This window comes from Rhodnius prolixus, unplaced genomic scaffold (genome assembly GCF_049639745.1).
Source record: "Rhodnius prolixus isolate KJV_2025 unplaced genomic scaffold, Rpr scaffold_1, whole genome shotgun sequence".
Lineage (NCBI taxonomy): Eukaryota > Metazoa > Arthropoda > Insecta > Hemiptera > Reduviidae > Rhodnius > Rhodnius prolixus.
The window spans coordinates 28,434,913-28,457,193 of NW_027411581.1; the positions used below are offsets into that span (position 1 = coordinate 28,434,913).

Below are 22,281 nucleotides of genomic sequence, written 5' to 3' on the forward strand. Positions count from 1 at the left end.
TCATGTGAGAGATACAGATGATTCAGTAAGCGTTGTAGGAAAGTTATTGTAAGGTTATAACTAATACCTTAATGTATAACCTAGTTCCACAATTGAAAGTGTTGTGAGTGGGTGATTCGTAACGTTTACTAGCAAGATGGGGAAAAAGAGGAAAAATAAGGATGATGAATTTGAATATGACCCCTTGCCTAAACATTTAGCAGCTCCTGGACATTTACAGAATCAAGAAAAACGACTAATCGTTATTCTTGAAAAGGCACAACTGGAGACAGTGAAGGTTACATTTTACGTTAATGTAGTAATTCGTTAAATTTTCATTTCTGTTTCTTTGTCAAGTGATCCATTTATATATAAATGTTGATATGTGTTGAAAGGAACCCGCAATTATAGCCATTCTATATTTTTTAATTAATTACTTTCATATAATAACACAATTTATATTCAACCTATTTCAAGAAACTTTGTTATATTTGAAATGTTCGTTAAATCAAAATTTATATCGCTATGAAGATTCCTTCACTTCGTACGGGTGTGTGTAACCTCTTTTCTGGGGTCTTGACGTTCCTGTAAATATACATAATAGTATTAACAACACTCAATACTGCCATTTGCAAAAATCATTCAACTCATGTTGATAGATTGGCCAGTAGTTTGGAGCTACTTGAATTTAGCAGACCCTCATTATTCTCACCGCGGAGACTATATTTTACTAACAAACTTAGAGCTTTAAGGCTGCAATGGATTTGCTTTCAAGCCAATCCCTCTTCAGTTTTATGTCTAAGAACCCCTCTTCAGTGTTTGGGATCTTTGTATCCTTTAATCTATCTGAAGAGGGAATCTTTAATAATGACCAAATAATATATGGTATAGACCATGTAGTATATTGTCTTGTTTTTATGTATTAAATTGAGATTGTAAATTCTTTTAAATAAAGACAATTTATTATTATTATATAATATATGGTATACAATAACCAGTTAATGTGTTTAATGTATTATGTTTTTCATAAAGAATTTGTGTCATAATTTTTCAGACTGGTCATACGTTTGAACTTTTGAACAGTGATGATCACTTAGGTGTATTAAAAAAAAATGATAGGGATCCTGGATCTTGCAGGCCAGATATTACTCATCAAAGTTTGTTGATGCTGATGGATAGCCCTTTAAATAGAGCAGGATTGTTGCAGGTAAATGAGTGCATATCCATCACTGTAGTTAGTACCTAATAGTTAACAAGTAAACATTTAAGCTACATATAATTCTTCAAAATAACTGTTACGACATAATGTTTATATATAATCCATCTAATTTAAGGACACATGAAGGGAAATCAAACGTTTTCTTTCCTCTATTATGTTAAACATATCACATGGCACACTATACATAAACATAAAAAGGTATAAAATTATTGCATCTTCAAGATATACAGCCACCACTGTGTTAACAGAGATGTTCTTCTTTTTTTTTTATCTGTAATAGTTTATTCCAGATTAGTGCAAATAAAGAAAAAGCAAGCAAGTTATTGGAGATAGTAAAGTAATCGCCAATTTGACAGGTGGGGTTAACGTCTACCTACCAGTTAAGGTGTCGTGGACAGTGGCAGAAGCACATACTTTAAACATTTTAATCCCAAATTGTGCTCAAATTTTAATGTATGACTATTTAAATGTAACATTTGTTCCTTCTTTTTTATTTATTTATCAACTAAGCCATTTTTTGTATCCCTACAAAATTAAAATATTTACTAATTATCTAGCAGGTCCCTGGAAGGCAGGATTCCCTAGCTCTGTAGAAATTATTTCTATACTGATAGTTATTTGTATATATCTGTGAGCATTATTATTTTTTAATCTTTCTTAATGAATGGCAAATAATTTTCAGACATGTAATAAATAATTGTGCCAATCGTATCCGATGAACAGATCCAAAGCTTTTCGTTGTCATTGGGCAGATTTTGTTTTAAACAATTTAAAAATTTGGGTTTTTTTTATTAGTTTTACCCTTGTTTATTCTGTTTTTTTAAAGACTCCTTAAATTTAATTGAAGGTTTACGTCCGGACAGAAAAAAACGTGCTTATACAAATAAATCCTCAAACAAGGATACCTAGGACTTTTAAGAGATTTGCTGGATTAATGGGTAAGATTTTCTCTACGTAAAATTAAATATTCATCAAAATCATTTATATAATTTATGATAAAATATGTATTAATATGTAAATTATACTATTTTTATATTTATTTCTGATATACTGTTATTTTATGTTACCTTACTTTATTTAGGCGAACACTATTTATTTGATATATTTCTAATTTATTTTTTATTTTGTTAGTTCAGTTACTTCATAAGTTTAACGTAAGATCGTCCGAGGGAGGAATGAAGTTATTAAAAGTAATTAAGAATCCTGTCACAAATCATTTGCCAGTTGGATGCAAAAAAATAGGTACATCATTTTCGTCTAAGAAAGTTGTAAATCCCAGAGATATTGTTCCTAAAGAAGAGGTACCTATAGTAGTTGTAATTGGCGCAATGGCACATGGACAGGTAAATATATAGTATGTGTATAAAATGTGCGAACAAAGTAATTAATAATGATTTGTATTATATATTATTTTATTAGTTTGTATGTTGCTCTTTTTGATTGGTTTCTTCTATGATAGAAGGTGGTTTGAAAATCAAAATGCCATGTCAGTTTTTAATTTTTAACGACTTTCGTAACTGCACGGAGCACTCTTACAGTTAAAAATAATGAGATTTTTTTGCCTTCATTATGTAAAGAGGATATTATTTTATCTTAATGTTCTGTAGTGTAATTTTCTCAACGAAGCGTTTCAATTCCATCTTTATAAAAGCGTCATTTTGTTGTTCTTGTGGTTAGGGACACCTCTGGTTTTTGGAGTACCTAATCCAGTGCATTCATTGCACCTAAATCTTTTTTATTTATTTATTTTGTTTTAAGAACATGATCTTTGATTTAATGTGTTTAATTCCATTGATTTTTAAATATCTAAGATATGTAGAACTATGATTGGTGTTAACGAAAAAACTTTTTTGTAAACTATAAGTACCATTAGTTTCTCCCATGTCTTGCGCAAATTCTAAACCTAATGGCAGTTTCCTTGTGGATGGCTTTTATTTTTTGTTTTTAAAGTTTTATTAATTAAACGAAATGATACTTTAAAGAATAAAAATACTTTTAGAGTTAACAATTCTCATATAAGGATTGAACTTACACACAAACACATAGACATTTCAGTTAATTAAATAAACACAAAATCTTCAATTAAAAAGAGTACAATCAAACTGGGCACAAATGAAATTAGTTCATGAATACATGAAAAATGAAACTTACATATTCACAAGACAAACATTAATTTTTAGTGAAGTTATTTTAAGCAAAAAATTGTTAAGTGATGTCCTTATTTTTCGCCCACTTATACAGTTTTTTTCATCCACTACTTCATATTTTGTATTCAATTAAAATCATGTTAAGCTATAGCGGCCATGTAAATTTTCGTGTTAAATAATTTTTTCTAAATTTCTAAGTATTGGGATCGGTATTTGCAGATATTATTAATTTTCTCCAGATCACTATCGCTAATATTAGGTTTTATATTTTGTATGAAATAGTCTAACAGTGATCAATGTACATATTTGAACAAAATTAGTTGAACGCCAGATGTAATATTTACGATAATCCTCTGGATTTTCTCGTCTTGAGTTAGTGAAGTGATCAAGTGCTCTCCTAGTTTCAGTAGTATTAATAATGTCTTAAATATTTCCAAATCCAGTGCATTCAATGCATCTAATCTTAAAAATTATCTCCGCTTATAATTATTTTTTGTCTAGCTTTAAATAAATAATAGAAATCATTATTTGAAATAAAATAATTTACTCAGCTTCTAATAAACCTTCTCCACAAGACTTTCAGATCTCTATTTTTTTTAAAGGACAAAGTCAATGTCAATAAGTGTATCAAAATCATGAAACTTTTTTGGCCAAGATCATTATTCCCCCGCTTACATGCTCTACATTTAACATAGCTGTTAACAATAGGCACAAAATTTTGTTAAATAAAAGGGGATTTTTATCCCTTTGTTATATAATTTCACTACAATAAATAAGAGGTACATTAGTTGATTTTCTTAATTTTAAAAGACACATGGGCGTCGCTACGATCTTACTGTAATTAAAGCAAAAAGAATAATAAGTAACATTTATGTTCATAAAGAAGTAATTGATAATAATTATTTTCAAAAAAAGTTCTTAGTTCATAGAAATGTTCTAGCATTGTTTCTGTAATGAAACCCAGTATTTCATTCTAAGTATCTTTTAACGCTTCTTCATATATTTATATTTTTCAAGTATTGCTAATTGTTTTTGGTAACTGATTCATTAATCCAGAAGGAAGGAAGAATAATCCCAATTCCTCATTATTATTATTATTTTTTGCTAAGCTTTCGGATTGGTTTTACTAGGCAGTAGGTCATCTTCAGGGCTTATGCTATTGACAATAATAATATTTGTTTACATTGCCATGTGTAAGGTTGGTGTGATTTCTACCCTGCATGCCTATGAACTCTGTCTTTCATTGATTGATTTATGCAACTTTCTTTCCCTCTATAACTTTCTGATTCAGGTGTGTTCATCTATATTTCTGGATAAGTTTGGTTTTAATAAATCTAATTTTGTTCTTACCGGCAAGGTCTCTACCAGTGGTCGTCTGCGGCGAGTTTTTCTAATTTTTTCTATTCCCTTAATGTCGCAAAACTTCCTGAGCTCTTAAAGTGAATTGTGGTCCTTTCTCCAAATTAATACATTTTGGAAGCCCCAATCTGAAAAATAAGTCCCGTGAATGTTCCGGGCTAAATCTAAGTAGGTGAGGCCACGGCTCTGACCTGGACATTCCGAGAGTACTCATAAGAATCTTTGGCTTGTCTTCCAGACGGAAGTTTCACACGATTTCATTAAGGCTACGATATTTATTCGCTGCTAACATGCTTGATCATGAACAGTGGATCTCATTGCCGATATTTCTGGATGACCCTCGCGAAGAAACTGCATCCTTGCACTACGGGAACCATTAAGCGCCCACGGCAGATTATTGTTTTCCTATCCGGTCACCCAGTTTCCATATTCTTTAACACTCACTCACTAGTTGCAGTGTTTTATCTTCTAAGGACCTCTTTGTGAAAATGGATTTGATCTCTGAAAAGTTGTGTGAGCTTAGCTGATTTTTTTTTTGGCGCATCGACTGCTGAGGTCATTAGTGCCCCTAATCATTTGAGCTTAGCTGATGCAAGTTATTCTTCTCTTCGGTTTCCGAAGTCTCCGCTGATGAAAGCAAAAGTCTTAAAAGAAAGTCAGCTGCTATCTTTTCCTCCAAAGTATTCAATTTCATTATTTTATAAACTTAACTTATGAGCCATTTTGACCATCTATTAGCTGTCATTTCAAGAACTTGCCAAATTTGCCCAAGTATTCTTACTAAGGTTTATTATCTGTTCTCAAAATAAAATTTCGCCTAAATACATATTGAAGGAACTTAGTAAATATAAGTTTTAACGCAACAGCTCCTTTGTCAATTGAGTTGTTATGTCTTTCTGCATTATTAAAAATTCTCGGTGTATAAATTTTCTGTACTATACAATATGAACCGATGGGAAAGCCCGGCACCAAGCCTATTTTCTTACTTGCTATCTGTTGTTAGCTTCTGCTGTAATTATTTCTGGAAGCCGTGCATAAAGGTGTCTGAAGAAGCAAGACAGTTTTTGGTTTTCAAAAATTTCTTAACAATCCCTTGTCCATTTCCACTGTTCTCCTTTCGAGTAAGATAGTGTAACTTGCACTTATTTCTTTTACATTTTTTATTAATCTTCTCAAAAAATGTACGTATTTAAGACTAGTTCTATTAGATTAGCAGGTACCGACATTTTTTGTAGCTATTATATTTCCCTTTCGGTTTTATTTTATTCTTTTAATTAATACAATTTTACTTCTAGTTTTCTCATTTTTTAAAAATTATTTAATTTAATTTATTGCAAGGTCATCCCTTTGCTATAAAGATTTGTTTTCTTAAAAGTAAATAAATATTCATTCATTCAAAATTAGTGAACATTTTTGACTGAAATTGGCATTAATCTTTTTTCTTTTTTGGTCTAATGAAACAGTCACAGAAAATGATGAAAAATACTCTAAAATTTGTATATATACAATATAATTTGAATTGAAATTTACAACAGCAAGAGTAATCTGTAATGAACATAATAAAGTGATGTAATCTGAGAGGAATCATTTCCCTCTAGTGACTTTCCAAATGCTATATTTATTCTTTGACTCCTACGATCGAAGAAATCGCGGGCCCAACGCTGCTTCAGAGGTAGAATAGAATTGGGAAGGGATTAAGAAGAGAGGCGTGAATGAAACTTTTTTTAACGATCTGAGGCGAAATGTATGATGAATGATATGTTTAGCTCATTATAAATAGTTCTGTTGGGAACACAGTATAAGTTATTCGATGAAGAATTTTAGACTATAAAGATTTATTTCACTGAATGATTTATATTGAATTCTAGGCTGATTCTTAGTTCAATTCTGTAAGTCTAGATCGGTTAATGGAGTGCGTTGTAAATCAGTACCTTTTGTCAGCTTTGACTCTCTGTCTAGTAGTGGTGTTAACAAGTGGTTAAGTTTTTTAAGACTTATAAGTATTCCACGTCAATTTTTTATCGATATGAGGTCCAACTATCGTACTATATCTGCGCAAGGCAGTACAGTTCTAATATAGATGTACAGGATAGTAAATGTTTCGTCTAAAGGCAACCGCAATATTTTGGCACTTTTGAACTGTGATTCTCCATTTGAGAACCCAAGATAGTGAGTGTTATTGCAAAAAACGGATGGATTCAATAGGATCAATATGTGGAGAAAGGATGGCTTTGCCATTATAGTAAGCGAAGGTCTTTCTTATTTTCTTAAAATAATTGTTAAACATGTAATTTTATGTTAGGGTCGAATTAATTAAAAGATTATACGCCAAACAGAAATATTTTGTTAGTGCTATTCTTTTCTTCATGCTTGTCTAATAATTTAAACTAAAGTAACATACTATAATACACATTTTGAATTATATGTCAAAGCAGTAGTTTTCGGAAACTAAAATATCCAATCACCTTGCCGGATTTTAGAATAACAGATTGCGCTGGAATTTTGAATGGCTACAAAAAAAGACCTACTTTATTTTTACTAATTTTTCAAGCTTACTTGTATTGGAATTCACATAAGATTGCAAATGTAAATATTAATTTGCCAACGTTTGCTTTTCCTTTATCTACAAAATTATTTTTACTTTCTTCTTTTTTACCTTCACGTATAGCTTCAATTTAATTAATATTTCAGGCAGTTCCAGATTATGTGGAGGAAACTGTATCAATAAGCAATTATCCATTGTCCGCAGCTCTAACGTGTACAAAAATATGTTCAGCATTTGAAGAAATTTGGAACGTGCTGTAATATTATTTTAGAAAGTGCTAAGATTGTACATATAAATATCGGATTTTTATAATAAAATTTATGTTTTATTATTTATTATTGAAAATGATCTATACCCTTGATAAGCGTGTTGTAGTGTACATAGTAGTTATACAGTACATTATTAATTTTATGAATTTATAATGAATGGAATTTAAAATATTAAGAAGTAGGAATTTTAGTACTGGGCAGCTGGTATTACTAACCAACCCCAGGATACATAAAATGTGCAACTTAAGCTGAAATAGTAATGGTAATAATAATAGAGGGTATTTTTGCTTTGAAGTAATTCCAAAAGTTCAAGATATTCTCACTAACAGTTGCTTCACTCTGGCTAACAGTACACAGCTTTCTACTTTTCTCTCGCTTCGAATTTTTCGCTCATTTCTTTATTCTTCTTGGCAGGTTGCGGAGGAGGTGGTGCGTAAGGATGAGTGTATTTAAAGTCACTTAAGAATTAAAGAGCAAACTTTATTAGCAGCTTGGGTTCTCGCTCTTCCTCACCCGCTACCTGATCCCAGCTATTCATAACATCCTCTTCTTTATCTTCTCCATACAATTTTGTATTTTTGGTGGCTGTTATTGCCTTAAATCTTACTTCAGATATTTCTGAGTCCCAACTATCCATTTCTTAGCCAATTATCTTTTTTAAAAATAATTTTCAAACTGGCTTTGACAATAACTTTTGTGTGCTTTTTTACAGGTACTAATTTGAATTTTTAATTAAATAATTAAAATAACCTATAGCGTATTTGACTTAAACTAATCCAAAATTTAAAAAATAAACTAGTGGTTAGTGTGCAGACAACCTTGCAGATGTTCGTTGCAACAATTGGAGCAGTACTTAGTAAACCTAGGCCGGTGGTCGGCAAACCGCGCTTCACGAGCTAAATGCAGCTCTTCAGCCTCTTGAGTATGGCTTTTCTACAAAATACCACTTATTCGGGTCTACATATTCATGGTCTACAACCATTTTCAAGCGTGATCCTTATCGAGAGTAAATTGAGATGTCGTCTTATTGATTTGAACCTGAATTTATGTCACGATAATAGACACTTTTAAATAAAATCCAAGGTCTAGTCAGGGAATCGAACCACACTACTCTTGGCGATCGTCACCTCTAACTTCTCAGCTACGGTGGTCCTCTCAACAGTCCAAATCTGTCCATAATTGGCGTATAAATTTACTATCTTTAAACACACATGGCGAACCTACTCCAGGAACTCGTACAGAAACTGAAAGTGTGTAGAAACATTGAGTTTTCTTATAAAATGACCATCATGAATATAAGCTTAACCTATTTTATTTAGTAATTTTTATGAACATTTTCGTAAGACACAGATAAGAAATTGAATGAAAAAAATCAGTTTGGTACTTCTTTACCAAGATGTTAGGTTTGTTAATTATTATCGCATTGGATTTTTATTCAGTTAATAAAATACCACTTTACACACATCGCATATTCTACCCATTCAGTCTCTAGTTTACAGGTAAAGTTAAATATTGAGTTATTATAACTTTTCGATTACAACACAAAAATTATTTTAATTTTTAGTTGTTAGTATACTCTACGATTGACAAGTTTATGCGTCTCAATACTAGCAACAACGGTACCTTCCAACAACGGTAATGAAGGATGATAAGTAATGCTTTTTTCAGTTAGTACTCTTAATATTCCAGATTTATTGATGTATACTGTAGTAACATAATTGATGTTAACGGAATTTTAAAGCTTGTAAATAGCTTATTAGAAAAATAACTTGAAGAAGGTTACCCCTTTTCTCTGTGTAGTTTAATTAACTTACTTCAAATAAAAGGAAATGGCTTCAGTACGAAGTGAGGTTGCTGCTTGTTGTTAACCTTCACTCCTGGGTGAAAACACTATTAGTCACCCAAAAGATCACTTGAGGCAAATGTTGATGCTCAAAATAGAAGGATTTTTTTTGTTATGAAGGATCAAATAAGGATGTTTGCTTTGGAAGGATGAGTGTATTTAAAGTCACTTAAGAATTAAAGAGCAAACTTTATTAGCAGCTCTACAATATAAAATTATAAATAATGTGTGTATCAAAATACAGGTTGTAAGATCACAATTGTTTTCGCCTAACTAATTCATTAGTTTGTCAAATTGTAGACTTAGTACATTTTATGTAAACATTAATGTCTTGCTTGAGAATAAGTGGGGCTAAAGTAGAATGATTGAGCCAAGAATCGAACTCTCAGTGTTTGTTATTTATAAACGACAAATTGGTTCTCAAGCGTTTAAAACTATCACTTCCCGCCTTAAATGTTCATTCTGATTAAATTTCAGTAGCACAACAGACTATAAATCCAAGTCTTTTCGGTTAAGTTTTTTGAATGACATCTATTCACTGTTGGTAAGCTTGGTAGATATTTCCAGCTCCCTGAGAGTAAGCCGGTGCCCTAGGCCTCTCAACAGTTTGCTGAGCTCCAGTGTAGGCTGCTAACTGCCTCAAATGTGGTGCTTGATTTGGTGTAAATACCTGTGTGTGTTCAGGCCTTAATGCGTATTGTGGTTTTTGAACTGGAGCCGAAGCCTAGAAAATTAAATTATCTATAAGAAATTATTTTTTCCTTTGTATCTCCCAAAGAAATTGGAGCAGGTTTGACTCAGATCATGTCAAAGCGGATTATTGGCAAAAATTAACACTGGCAACTTCTGGAATGATTACTGCTTTTAGCACTGATGCACTTTAGTATGAATGGTACAATAAAAGTAAGCAGAGGGTTTATAGAAAATAATAGTACTGATAGCAGCATAAATGCAAACTGAGCATCAGTTAAGAATGTCTTAACAAAAACAGCTTAAGACATGCTCTGTTCTAACTAAAGGAGATTATGAACGATCGTTGTTCCATGAAGCTGTGAAAAAGTCTAAAAAGAAAGAAAGAAATAAGAAATCTAGTTTGAAAAGGTTACTTAAGGTTAAGATGAAAAGGGAATATCAAGCTCTAGAACACCCATTAAGTTGTATGAGACGCTTGGAGGTAGGAAAAAAAGGAAGGGAAAACCCCATTTGCTACGGCTGGTTAACGTAGAGGCCGATCCGAAAACCTGGGTTTGAAGAGATGTCCAAGAAAGGGCTGAGTGGGTAGAAGAGGTTAAGAAGGCCAAGATCCTTAAAGGACTGAGCCTAATTTCCATTACAATCTTGTTAAGCCAATTTAATAGTATTAGTTAAAAAAATTTTTGAATTATTACTATGATCAAAAATAATTATATAAGTTTATATGGTTAAAGCAAACCAAAGTAAACTTTTTTTTATACCTGAAGATATTGTTGAGTTTGTTGTTTTCTTGCTGCCAACCCTTGACCGCCAATTTCATGGCTAAGTGGAGCTGGAGTTGGGAATTTTATTTTAATATCAGTTGGTTCTCTGACAACATCTGCCTTGAATCCCTATAATAAGTAAAAAATATAAGTTTTACAGAACATACAGTTCCAAAGTTGTCAGACGATAAGACATATAAGTGGATATCAACCTATTAAAACAGTCCTAATAAATACATTAATAATAGTGATAACTTCTATTTATATCATTTAAAATAACTGTTAAAACTCAATGACTATCACATAAGTTAAAATATGATTAGTTATATTTTTGCACTTTTAGAGCAAAAAAATATTGACATAGCAATTAAAATATAGAGCAATTTTTCTTAGCTAAGCCCTTGAAGAGATGTAACTCTTTATCAATTCTCTGCTAATCCTCCCGCTTCTCTGCAATTTTTCTCATTTCTTAAATGCACTCTTGTTAAATTCAACTTTCTAATCTAGCCTTCTGAGCTTTGGTGTGCCTCTTATTCCAGCTCCTTCAAATCACATTTCCTTGGTAATTTCGACCATCTTGTTTCTCATTAATATGAATATTTCTTTTTTTATTCATCTATTTATATCTTATAGAGCAGTTTTTTTTTATTCACTATTCCCTTTATTTTAATTTTTAATGTTAGGAGCGTCAACATACAAAATCATGAACATCTGGAGGCTTTCAATAAACAGCCAGCATCCAGATATTGAGATTTAGTAGAAACCATTTCTCTATATAATGTCTTTTTTAAAGTATTTCTTGGCAAGGCAGGCATAGTGACCGTAGGCTGGCTCAGCAAATAAGAACTTGAAAATGAACTTGAGAAACCCTTTTCAATAGCATGAAACCAAAAGAATGTATTACAAACTTTTATAGTTGGCTGGGGCAAAAAAAAACTTTATTTTTCCGGACACCTCCGGTTTTTTAAGGATTTAATCAGCAAATGAAGTTTTGAATAAAACTTCGAAAATTTATTCTTTTTCGCTCCAGCCAACCGTTGAAGTTTTGTTTAATCAACGGTAAAATATCCAACTTATCAATCATTAAATATTTTTGTTTTTTCGCTCATGAGGATACTCACTCCTAAAGGATCCGCAGTATAGGTAACAGTCCTGATATATCCATCAGAATCTACCACGCTATATTGGCCAGATATCTTGTCACCCTCTCTTTGTTCCTTTCGTCCTTGATAATTGGTAAATTCATCATCTTTAATATCAAATCCAAATTGATAATGCGGATTCGGCTGCAAAAAAAAAAAAAAAAAAAAAAGAACTAAATTAGCCAATTTATAATCGATTAAAAACTAGTGAAAGCTTTCGAGAGAGTTTTTCGTTGATGAATATTCTCACTAATGCCACTAATGCTGAATACACGTTTTACCGGTTTTGTGGTTGTAAATAATTATGTAATTATTATGTGGCAGTAAATAAGGGTCAAAGAAAGTTGTGCACCGGTTCTTCAATTTTATTTTTTTACTTACATCTATGAACCAATTCACTTATTTATAATCTATTCAGGATGATACTGTATAATTTTAATTATGGTTTTGTATGAATATGAGTTCTTTTAAAGCTGAAAAGAAGGTAGGAACTGCATTAATATGAGATTTTTATCTGTCACAATGTGCTACTTATTTTTATTTCTGTCATTTTTTATTTTCTTCCGACGTTAAATGTGAGTTCATCAAGGTCACGTTTTCCACTTTCTGTTTTATCTCCTTTTTTTTTTTATAGAAGTTTAAGTGTCAGAACGCCGTTTTTCCTATGATTTTTGTGGTGAGCAATTGAGATGTTAGATGGGAAAAAACCCGTGAAACCTTAATTGTCATATGTGGTGTAGATTTATGGAAGATGCATAGACCGCAGCTTGCTCTTCTCTTCAGGAAACAAATTCACTGGTTTTCCGTGGCATGCTAACTGCATGAAAATAAGTGGCCCATGCTCTAGTAAGGCAAGACGCTAAATCTTATATGGTGAACTCATTTGAGGGTTAGGCGATAGATGTCTGCTGAGACATGCTTTTGACCATTCTCACAGTTCTGAGGCAGATAAAGTTCTGTCTGGGGAATTATAATCGGAAAAGTTTTGAAGCTTATCCGGTCTAAGCAAAAAAAAGAGCTAAGAATTCGTTATTTATTACTATTATAAATTCTGGCAAGAGGAATTAAATAATTCAAGTACCTAATATTTTAAAATTCAGTTTGCATCGGGAATGATACTCTTGAGACTACTGAAACTGAAATGGTATGCTAGTTCTCTAAAACATTTAAAATAGCAATCCTGATGATTTTCTTTTTTAGCTTTTACTGGATAATGAAGTATTCAGTGATTCATTTCCATATGAAAAATAGGTATGTTCATGTTGGTTTGGTCCATGCTTCTTTCTGCTGGTCAGACTAAATGAGAGTAATTGGACTACATGAATCAAAACAGAAAATCGCAGAAACATTAAATTTTATATTTGTTTTAGTTACAACCAGGAAGTCGGCAATTATGTTTATAGGAGCAAACTGGAAATACAGCTTAACTGAATAGGTTTTTTACTTTAATGATTAACATTAAAATGATTAATACATTAATTTCAACCAATACGACTGCAGTATTGTATCTTTCAATCAATAATTTCATAATTAGTAATACTGAATTTTACTGGGCGTACTTAGTTATCTATGTATTGGTTGAAATTTTAATAATTAAAAGCATTGAAGTAAACTATTGTAAAATTAGATACCACCTAACTACAAGCTCAAATTTGAAAGTACGTTATCAAATAAATCTAATGCTTCCAAAATTTGTAAAAATAATTTTCCTGGAAAACCAAAATTACAATTACAACCGATAGGTATTTAGGCGAGCGAATCGTTAAAAGTTTAAAGTTGGTGGTGCCATTTTCGAGGTAATAAGCTCTCGGATTACAGCCGAAATCTTAGTATCTAAAGCGACATTAATACCACAAAAAAATATATATATATGTGGAATAGAAATCTGTGGAGGCACCCCCTTATAAATTTATTTTATTTAAATGCTATTTTATGAACATATTTATATTGATGGCCATGGCGACTATATTCCTTTGTCTATAGTATTTTTCAAGGCGTAAAAAAATATATCAGATTTAATGTGTGTTTAAGACGAAAAGGTGTAAAGGCGAGAAAATATATTATTGTATCATCAGTGATTCCTTGTTGTTCTTTCTTTCTTTCTCGTTAATTATTATCTACTCTCTTCTTTCCTACATATATATTTAGTTTTAGAGATATTCTGTTCACACGCACACTTACTTTGCTTAAACTGTTTAATGTTTAGGAAACTCAAAACATGTATTTTCGGCGTTAACTCAATTTCAGAAATTTTACGATTCAATTACAGAAGACTAAATGACCACTAAATGTTTTGGAAAAAGTTTAATAAAATACTTTCTTTACAAGGAATAAGTGAAAGTAGAAGAGTGAAGAAACTAGAAATATCTTCAGTGCTTAAATATATAAAAGGAATAGAATTCTAATAGATTACTCACATCGTAATCTTCCGGATCTTGTTGTTCAGGAGCTCCAGGCCTTACTAATTTATTAGCAGGCTGTGGTTGATAGTACTGCTGTTGTGGTTGTTGCTGAACTTGTTGATAATATTGTTGCTGTGGTTGGGCAGCTTGATACACTTGCTGCTTGGGTTGTACTTGGTAAATTTGCTCTTTCGGTGCTGCCTGGTACACAGCTTTAGCTTGTGGTTGTAAGAGGTATGCTTGTCGTCTAGCGATATTCTGAGTTCCTAAACCCACTTGTTGCCTAGCAACATATTGGGCTAATTCCTCTTGAGTTTGAGGATATGCTGTTGCAAAGCCGAGAACAGCCAACCATATTACTCCTAGGCACTATAAACCAAAGATGATTGCTATACTTTCCTTTCAGGTGTAAAAGGAGGCAAAAATTATGTTCACAGATAAATGAATAGAAACATCATTTGATATTACTACAAATATATTATTTTGATATTATAGAAATATATTATAAATATTTTTTGATTTGCTTGTATGCTGATGTTGATGCTGGGACATAATATTCCATTAAAATTATTTCATAGAAATATTAAAGATTCATTGTTTGCAGTTTTTGGTGACTGAGTCTTTAATAACGTAAGATAAATAATTTTTATGAATGATTATTATTTTGTTATATCAAATTAATATTCATTATAATCTGTTACAGTAAAATATGTTACATAGCCATGAAGATGACTTAGTCCCTAGGGTAAAAGCTTGGCAAAAAATTATAACGGAATTTGGCTATTTTCTTACTTCCTTTCCATTAAAGTTGAGGGATCTCAGATAAATTTGAAAATTTGGTGGGATCTGTAGTGCTTAATAACATTGTATACACAGTGTAGCACGTGTCAGAAACAAAAGTGGAAGTGTACTCCTTTTGGAACCCAAGTGACGAATCAATCTCTGTTGGTAGTTAAAAACCAGAAACCGATCAGAAACGGAAAAATCATGCCACTTTGGCGAATAAAATCAACGATATCAAATAAATTTCTTACCGCTATTACTGCTTTCTAATGATTTTTATCCTCAGTATTCCCTGAAGTTATCAGTTATGTAATACAATGACGTAATATCGTTCCATTTATCTTTTAAAAACACGTGACTAGTTTGAACGCGTATCTATTTCGAAGAATTTTGTCGACTTATTCAAAATGATTTAAAAAGTTATATTTTAAGTTACGATATTAAATGATGGCATGTCACAGAGATGAAATTTCATAATATTCCCACAAAAAGTACATACTCATCCTTATTAGAGCTGAGTTTGTTTTATAATTATAAAATGAGTGCATAAATTAATTATTTCTTTTTTGGCCTAACCATCGTCGGTCTTACCTATAGGACATTGTATTGACTCCAATTGATTGCTATTAATTTGTTTTTTAACTAGCCTTACTTGCTATATTACATATAGTTATAAAATGCTAACCCCGCAGGGGGTCGCTGTTGCATGCAGCTTCCTGGGTGTTGCAATCCCACGGGTTCCTAGCACAGTACACCATGCACTTTCGCTCTACACAATACACTTACATTCATGAAAAAAACACACTGAGGCACATACATTACACACCCAAGGGCTACCTTCCCTTGGAATTAGCTTCGACAAAGAGAATAAACCCTTTAAATCCAGCACCCTCCTTTGTATCGGGGGTTGGGCGTATGGCCGACAACCCTATCCTGCAAAACCTTATTACGTCTCGAAATCTCAAAGAAGAAGAAGAAGAAGAACCGCTAAATATGTATGGAAAGCCAGAGTGTTGTGCACAAGAAAAATTTTATTTTATTGTTCAGAAAAAGAATTATTTATTTTCGGCTAAGTTCTCAACATGGTGACTAGGTCATCCTAAAGGATTATGCTTGTTGGCAATTATAATATTATTTTACATTTTTAACTTCAAAGGATGATGTATCTTCTGTCCTGACTGTTTAGTATTGAAAAACCAAAGATAATTATTTATTTTATTTTATTTTTTTAAATCTACTGCTGGTGATTGAACTGATAAATAAAACTAAATTATGACTCTACTGTGAAATATGTTCCACAGCCCTGAAGATGACCTAGTTTCTAGGCCGAATGACAGAAATGAGCCATATTCTTCCTTCCTTCCCGATTTATGAACCAGTCACCAAAAACAATGAACAGTACTCTACTAATAAAACTTCTATGATGGGGATTTTGAAGTTTCAGTTTAATTCTCCACAATTCAAATCCAAAATCCAGAAGTGTTTTTAGAATGATCCTAATCCTATTTTTGTTTAATTAAGGGATTAGAAGTAATTTAGAGTATAAAGATGTTCAATATTTTTTTTTCTGAAATAACAATTTTAGTAAAGTAGAATAGTTTGTAAAAATGAATGACTTGTTTTGTTCTCGTATTGAAATTAAATAATGTTCTAGTAGGATGTTTTTTGTTCATTTTAGAATGCACATCAGCTTGTATTTTATTTGTTTAATTCTTTCCTGTCTTCATGAATGTTTGCTTTATTATTTTATTTTCAGCTTACTCCCGACTTTATATAAAAGTGATGTCTAAAAGTATGTATATTAGCCAGCTTATGATTGTCTTCAAAATTGCCTGCACAGCTTAGACCGAAACCCAATAATAATAAAGTCAGATTCATCCTTTAAAGACAAAACTCTGATTAAAGCATCTCCATTTATAGTAACTAACCATGAATAATAGTTGATGAAAACTTTTTTTGATACATTAGAAGTAGCGGTTCTTTTTATTTTATACTCAATTAAAATATCTGTGCTTGTAGAATTTACAATAGAAACTGGTGTGAATTGTGCTCTACATTTTCGTTGTTGATTGTGTGAAAATAATCTGACAGATTGCCCAATTAGTGTAATATACCCTTGTGACACAAGTTTTTTGTGGCTGTGGGTGTTGGTCTGTTTGCATAATCTTTTGTCTGTTTTACTTTTAAATTCATTTAGTTCAAAGAACTTGTTATATTTACATAATCAAATGTGTACAATGTTTTTCAGCTTCAATTTAGATACATTTTTTTAGTTTATTTTTTAGTTTAGTTTTTTTGTTGAATATGTATAGTGTTATTGAAAATAAGGATAACAATTAGTTTTGCATTATAATAAATATGCCATATTTAGATAAGAACATTTTTCTTTCACTTTCTCTTACACTAAGACAAGGTAAGAAAAGGTCTTGCGATCGTTTGGATTTTAGATTTTGAGATTTCTCAGGAAATATCTACATAATTAGATCCATTCGTCTGAGTTCGGAAAAGTGGTATTTACAAATTGTTCTGTGATATGATAGCACAACCAAAAAACAGAAAATCGTACTTACCAGAACTTTTCCACGAAAATGATTTCAAAGCGGCAGTTCTGGCTAAGTTAAACTTCGCCCATTTTCATTAAAGTGTAATGTACGAAATCATTACCTTAATAGTAAGTAACAGAAATCCAATGTTTAAGTTAATCCTAAACTGGAAGAAAATCGACTGAGAGAAAGGGCCACATTACTCACTAAATCGTTTGTTTTATTTTCTATTTTTTGACAAACGGTAAGTTCCAAAACAATTTTTATTACATGAATAATAGTAAAAAAAGTCAGTAAAAGTATATTTGGTATATATTTGTTTATTTTAATAACTTAATTTTCTATCCTTTTTTTTCTAATTATGTTTGAATGTGTGCATTTATGAAACAATGGTTTCTGCATTGTTGGTTTAAACTTTCACTGTTCGGCAAAAAACTACTAAATATCGAAATCGTGATCACGCTGTCATTTAAAGAATGTACTAATATTGTCTTCTGATTTTGTAATACCGCCAGCTTAAAAATACTTTTATCTACTTCATTCAGAGCTTTCTTTTTCTATTACCAATAACCTTGATTGATTTTTAACGAATGGGTTCCATTTCATTGCTTTGTAATAGAAATCTGTAAATTCTATGGCTAATATTTGATGTCACCGAGGACATTACCTTGAAATTCAGTTTTCAGAAAATACTGTTCTCGGATTTCTCAGACCTGCATCGTAGTCCCTTAGGTTAAGCCTGGCTTGGTGGATGCTAAATCTTTTTCTCTTCCGAAGAACACACAACAATATTGGGGAATGTCATTAGGTGAGAAAGAAATTGGAGGTCTCTTATCTGTAATTATGATAACCAGAGTAATGGATGATCAAAAAAAGTTAGAAAACCTAACGAAATGAGAAAAGTCTGGATCGGTGTATGAAGATATCAAGGCAATGAGTAGTAAGAGGTGGACGATCAGCTAGCTTCTCTGGAATAAGTAGGCCAGCGACCTTGGGGGACTAGCACAATATGGATCTCTTAGTCCTCCAAGTCCTTGAGAAAGGCATGCTCATGAAGGGGGAAAGTGTCCCGTCCTACGTGAATGTGATTGCAGCAACCAGATTGCACCAGGGAAGCCTAGCATTACGCTAAATATTAATACTAATAATCTCATTTTATAAATTAGTTAAATCATTCAAATAATGACTCTTGTAAAAATGACACTGCAAATATTTCAATTTTGTTAATGTTCTCTCCTGTGTTGCAACTTTTCTTCATTCCGCTTATTTTTGATTCACCAACAAAAAAAGCTTCAGAAATAATAAATGATCTAAAATCTCATTATTTAAATTTAAAAAAGCACAGTAAAAATTTTGAAAAGAAAATTTAGTACAAACGGTTGTGCAATAACTTTTTATACACGTATGTGAGAAATACTTAATTTCGAATTGACTTTAATTTGGTGTTGCATAGATTTTATTAATTTTTTTTTAATGACCTACTTAGAGATTGTTCAAAAATTATTGATTATTTCCATTAAAGGCAAAAATATTAATGAAGTCCTAAATAATCTCTGAGCTACAATAATAGTAATAATAATAATAATATAATAATAGTAATAATAAACTGACGAAAATGACGATGTGGAGTGCGATGTTGTGTTAGTGCCACCAGATCCTGCCATAGTTAGTGACGAGGAAGAAGGAAATGAAGACGACTTGATCTCTACAACTCTGCCAAGGGATGTTCCCGCTACTATTGAAGTGATTCCACGGCACCCAGATCACGATATCTCCGATTGTAGCGGGAACACCCCTTGGCAGAGTTGTAGAGATCAAGTCGTCTTCATTTCCTTCTTCCTCGTCACTAACTATGGCAGGATCTGGTGGCACTAACACAACATCGTACTCTAGCCTTGAATAATTATTTTGACTTGTACAAATACGGCGATTCGCCATTATGAAAAATTCGTAACACCTGTAAAAAAAATAAAAGTGTGATATAAAAACGCCCATTGTACGAGCGTGTGTACAGACAAAAAAATGAGACCTAATATAGAGTCATCTATCGTCACTTTATGAAACTACTTTCTCAAAAATAAACATTACAATATACATTACAATACGTCAAATTGCACTTTTATTAGATGTACCTGAGCGGGTACAGAGGGCTTTATGGGTTAATCTTACCATCATAATTAGTAATAATAAATTCAAGCTAAAGCTGTGAGCTAACTGGAGGATGTAGATCTTTTACCGTTTTGAGGAATACATGGAGAAATGCTTAGAACTGAGGTAGAAAAAAGTTACAATGAAAATAACATAAAAAGCATTTTTTGGATGACCACCGTATTTTTTTTTAATTCAAGGGGCCTTAAACATCTTTTCTGAGGAAACTAAGATCCTAAAATTTGATGAACCTTCTTCCAGTAAACAAAAGATATGGTGATACAAATTTACATACCACCCTTCAAAAAGAGTTGAGGAATATAATCAATGAAATGGTTCCATTAAATAAGAAGTTTCTCCACAATAAAACATCTGTTTGATTTTAAGTATAAGTTTTGGCCAAAATAACTACTCTGATATACTCTAATGTGAAATTAATTGATTTTGATGGTTGGAATTCATGGAGAGATTTTGGAAACAGTTCAGAAAAATGAATAATTACATTATTACTAATAATTAATTTTCTTATCAAGGATTCCTTTATTTTCAGGGCAAAATCGCTTAACCGAAAAAGACACTTAAACTTGTACCATGGGTTTTCCAAGAGTTGTTTTAGAGGCTCCATAATTTTCTTACGAAATTTTAATTAAATAAAAATTGATGCTTCCTACAATATTAAAAAAATATGCAAAGCTTGTTATTTTTTTGAAAGTTTTAAAAAATCAAATAGTGATTGCTGTAGGAATGGTGAAAGTAAAGAAAGGCAGTTTGATTTGAGAGACATTGAAAGAGTTGTTTGAGCGATATTTCACTTCATGAATCGTAAACAAAATGTTTTTCGAAAAAATGAATACAGTAGGATGTTTTAAGCCCTCTCAATGGATTGAAGTTCTTTTTGGATGCTCCTCATCGTTTTAATCTCATCTAATATGTTTATATAATTTATATTTAGTCTAATAAAATATCATCTTCTACATTTAGTATAATAAAATTAAATTCCGAAGAAAAACATTATTGGGAAGAGGATTTTCCAAATGATTTTTTAGTTTTTCAAAAATATTTGTAACGATTTCTAAGCTAATCTTGCTAATTCACATATCACATTTATTTGGAATTCATTCAATTCCTCTCTTTTTTGTTTTTCTTGTTGTTTGATGAACTAAACCTTTGAAGTAATAACAAAATTATAGATATAGAAATGAAGTGGAATGCAGCAATACATTGAAAGTATCACATTAATATTTAATTGAGCTTGGATTTTTAACATTCAATAGAGAAAATTAATACTACACTTTTATTTGAATTTAAATAGTACTGTTACTGTGTTTTAAAAAATAAACAATCTTTAGGCTAATAAATTATGGAAATTAAGAGTACTCAAGAGTAGTCCAATGCACTGAGAAGACCGTGGCCATAATATGATGATTCAGGTACTCACCTTGTGCATGATTTCTTTTCCTTCTTACGTAATAATTAATTAAATAGAACACCTTCTCACATGTACGTTGAGTTATGACTCTCACTAAATTGAAAGAATAAGTTGAATACACCCTGAACTAAGGCTGGTCGCTTTCTTATATAGCCTCTGCTACAAACGTCCCCTACCTACACCCTCTTATCCTTCTGCTAGCTAATCCATTCACTTCTCCTGAAGAGTACGCCTTTGTGTTCACAGAAAGGTGGGAGATATTGTTGTCGATCTCCTGAGATCTAAAGTAAAAGGTGGAAATTGAATAATAAATAGGCTATTTGCAGACAGATGAAATGTTAATCTATTTAATTTAAAAAAAAAAACTTTGGGTTTAAAATTTAAGGAAACATTACAGGAAAGAAGAGCAGCTGAAATTTTAATTCTCTCTCTCTCTCATATTGATGGCTGATAATTTTATAATTCTCAATTTTATTGTTTTTCATATTTATTTGAAAAAATATTAGCAAGCTAAGAATTTAATGGTAAGTGAAAAAATATTTCCTGAATTTCCTAATCATTTCCGTCATCAATGGCACTCAACAGTCAGTCCCTCATGTGTGGGTTTCAGAGGTCTAGGACAGATATCGGATAGCGTCAAATGCGCTCCCAAAGACTTTTACCAACTACTGCCTAAATATGTTGGTGTTTATCGCTGTCTTATTGGCTCTATAAGTTTTTAATGCATCTGATAGAGGGTCTTATCTCCCAACTGGAGTGCCATCACATTAACTATTCTCACTAAATGGATATTTTACCTTATAACAACCATCTTTAATTTCTTGGGCCCGATTACTCTGACACATCCACATCTCAACAATTTTTTTTTTCTAACCCAAAAGGTTTCCGGACTTCGCCCTATTTGTTGATAGTTCAGCAACGTTTTCTCTTCTACATTTTATTTTGTCATGTTTAACGTTTACTTTGTCTTGCCTAGCGCATTTTGAATATTTTTAAAGGAGTTCCTTCCGCTTGTA

The 22,281-nt window shown here is 31.7% G+C and overlaps 2 protein-coding genes across 2 annotated transcripts; one reads left to right on the top strand and one right to left on the bottom strand.

The window, feature by feature from the left end:
• The first annotated feature begins 55 nt into the window (after positions 1–55).
• Positions 56–7,584, top strand: LOC141458330 (ribosomal RNA small subunit methyltransferase NEP1). Its single transcript, XM_074136179.1, has 5 exons — positions 56–277; positions 1,034–1,186; positions 2,046–2,136; positions 2,330–2,541; positions 7,396–7,584. The coding sequence occupies exons 1-5, from the start codon at positions 137–139 to the stop codon at positions 7,507–7,509; spliced, it is 711 nt and encodes a 236-aa protein (XP_073992280.1). The 5' UTR covers positions 56–136; the 3' UTR covers positions 7,510–7,584.
• A 1,946-nt stretch (positions 7,585–9,530) lies between these two features.
• On the bottom strand, positions 9,531–21,435 carry Cpr66D (Cuticular protein 66D). The gene is made up of 5 exons (XM_074136193.1): positions 21,275–21,435; positions 14,378–14,731; positions 11,940–12,104; positions 10,816–10,947; positions 9,531–10,085 (listed from the first exon to the last, which is right to left on the bottom strand). Exons 1-5 carry the CDS (start codon positions 21,281–21,283, stop codon positions 9,897–9,899), a joined length of 849 nt encoding a protein of 282 aa, XP_073992294.1. The 5' UTR covers positions 21,284–21,435; the 3' UTR covers positions 9,531–9,896.
• Positions 21,436–22,281: the final 846 nt, after the last annotated feature.

Excerpts from the sequence above, each read along its gene's own strand:
- LOC141458330 (XM_074136179.1), top strand. The coding sequence starts at position 137 with ATGGGGAAAAAGAGGAAAAATAAGGATGATGAATTTGAATATGACCCC. Across the intron at positions 2,137-2,329 it reads GAGATTTGCTGGATTAATGG|TTCAGTTACTTCATAAGTTT; the intron begins GTAAGATTTTCT and ends TTATTTTGTTAG. Across the intron at positions 2,542-7,395 it reads GCGCAATGGCACATGGACAG|GCAGTTCCAGATTATGTGGA; the intron begins GTAAATATATAG and ends TTAATATTTCAG.
- Cpr66D (XM_074136193.1), bottom strand. Across the intron at positions 10,948-11,939 it reads ATACTGCGGATCCTTTAGGA|GGATTCAAGGCAGATGTTGT; the intron begins GTGAGTATCCTC and ends TACTTATTATAG. Across the intron at positions 10,086-10,815 it reads AAACTCAACAATATCTTCAG|GCTTCGGCTCCAGTTCAAAA; the intron begins GTATAAAAAAAA and ends TTAATTTTCTAG.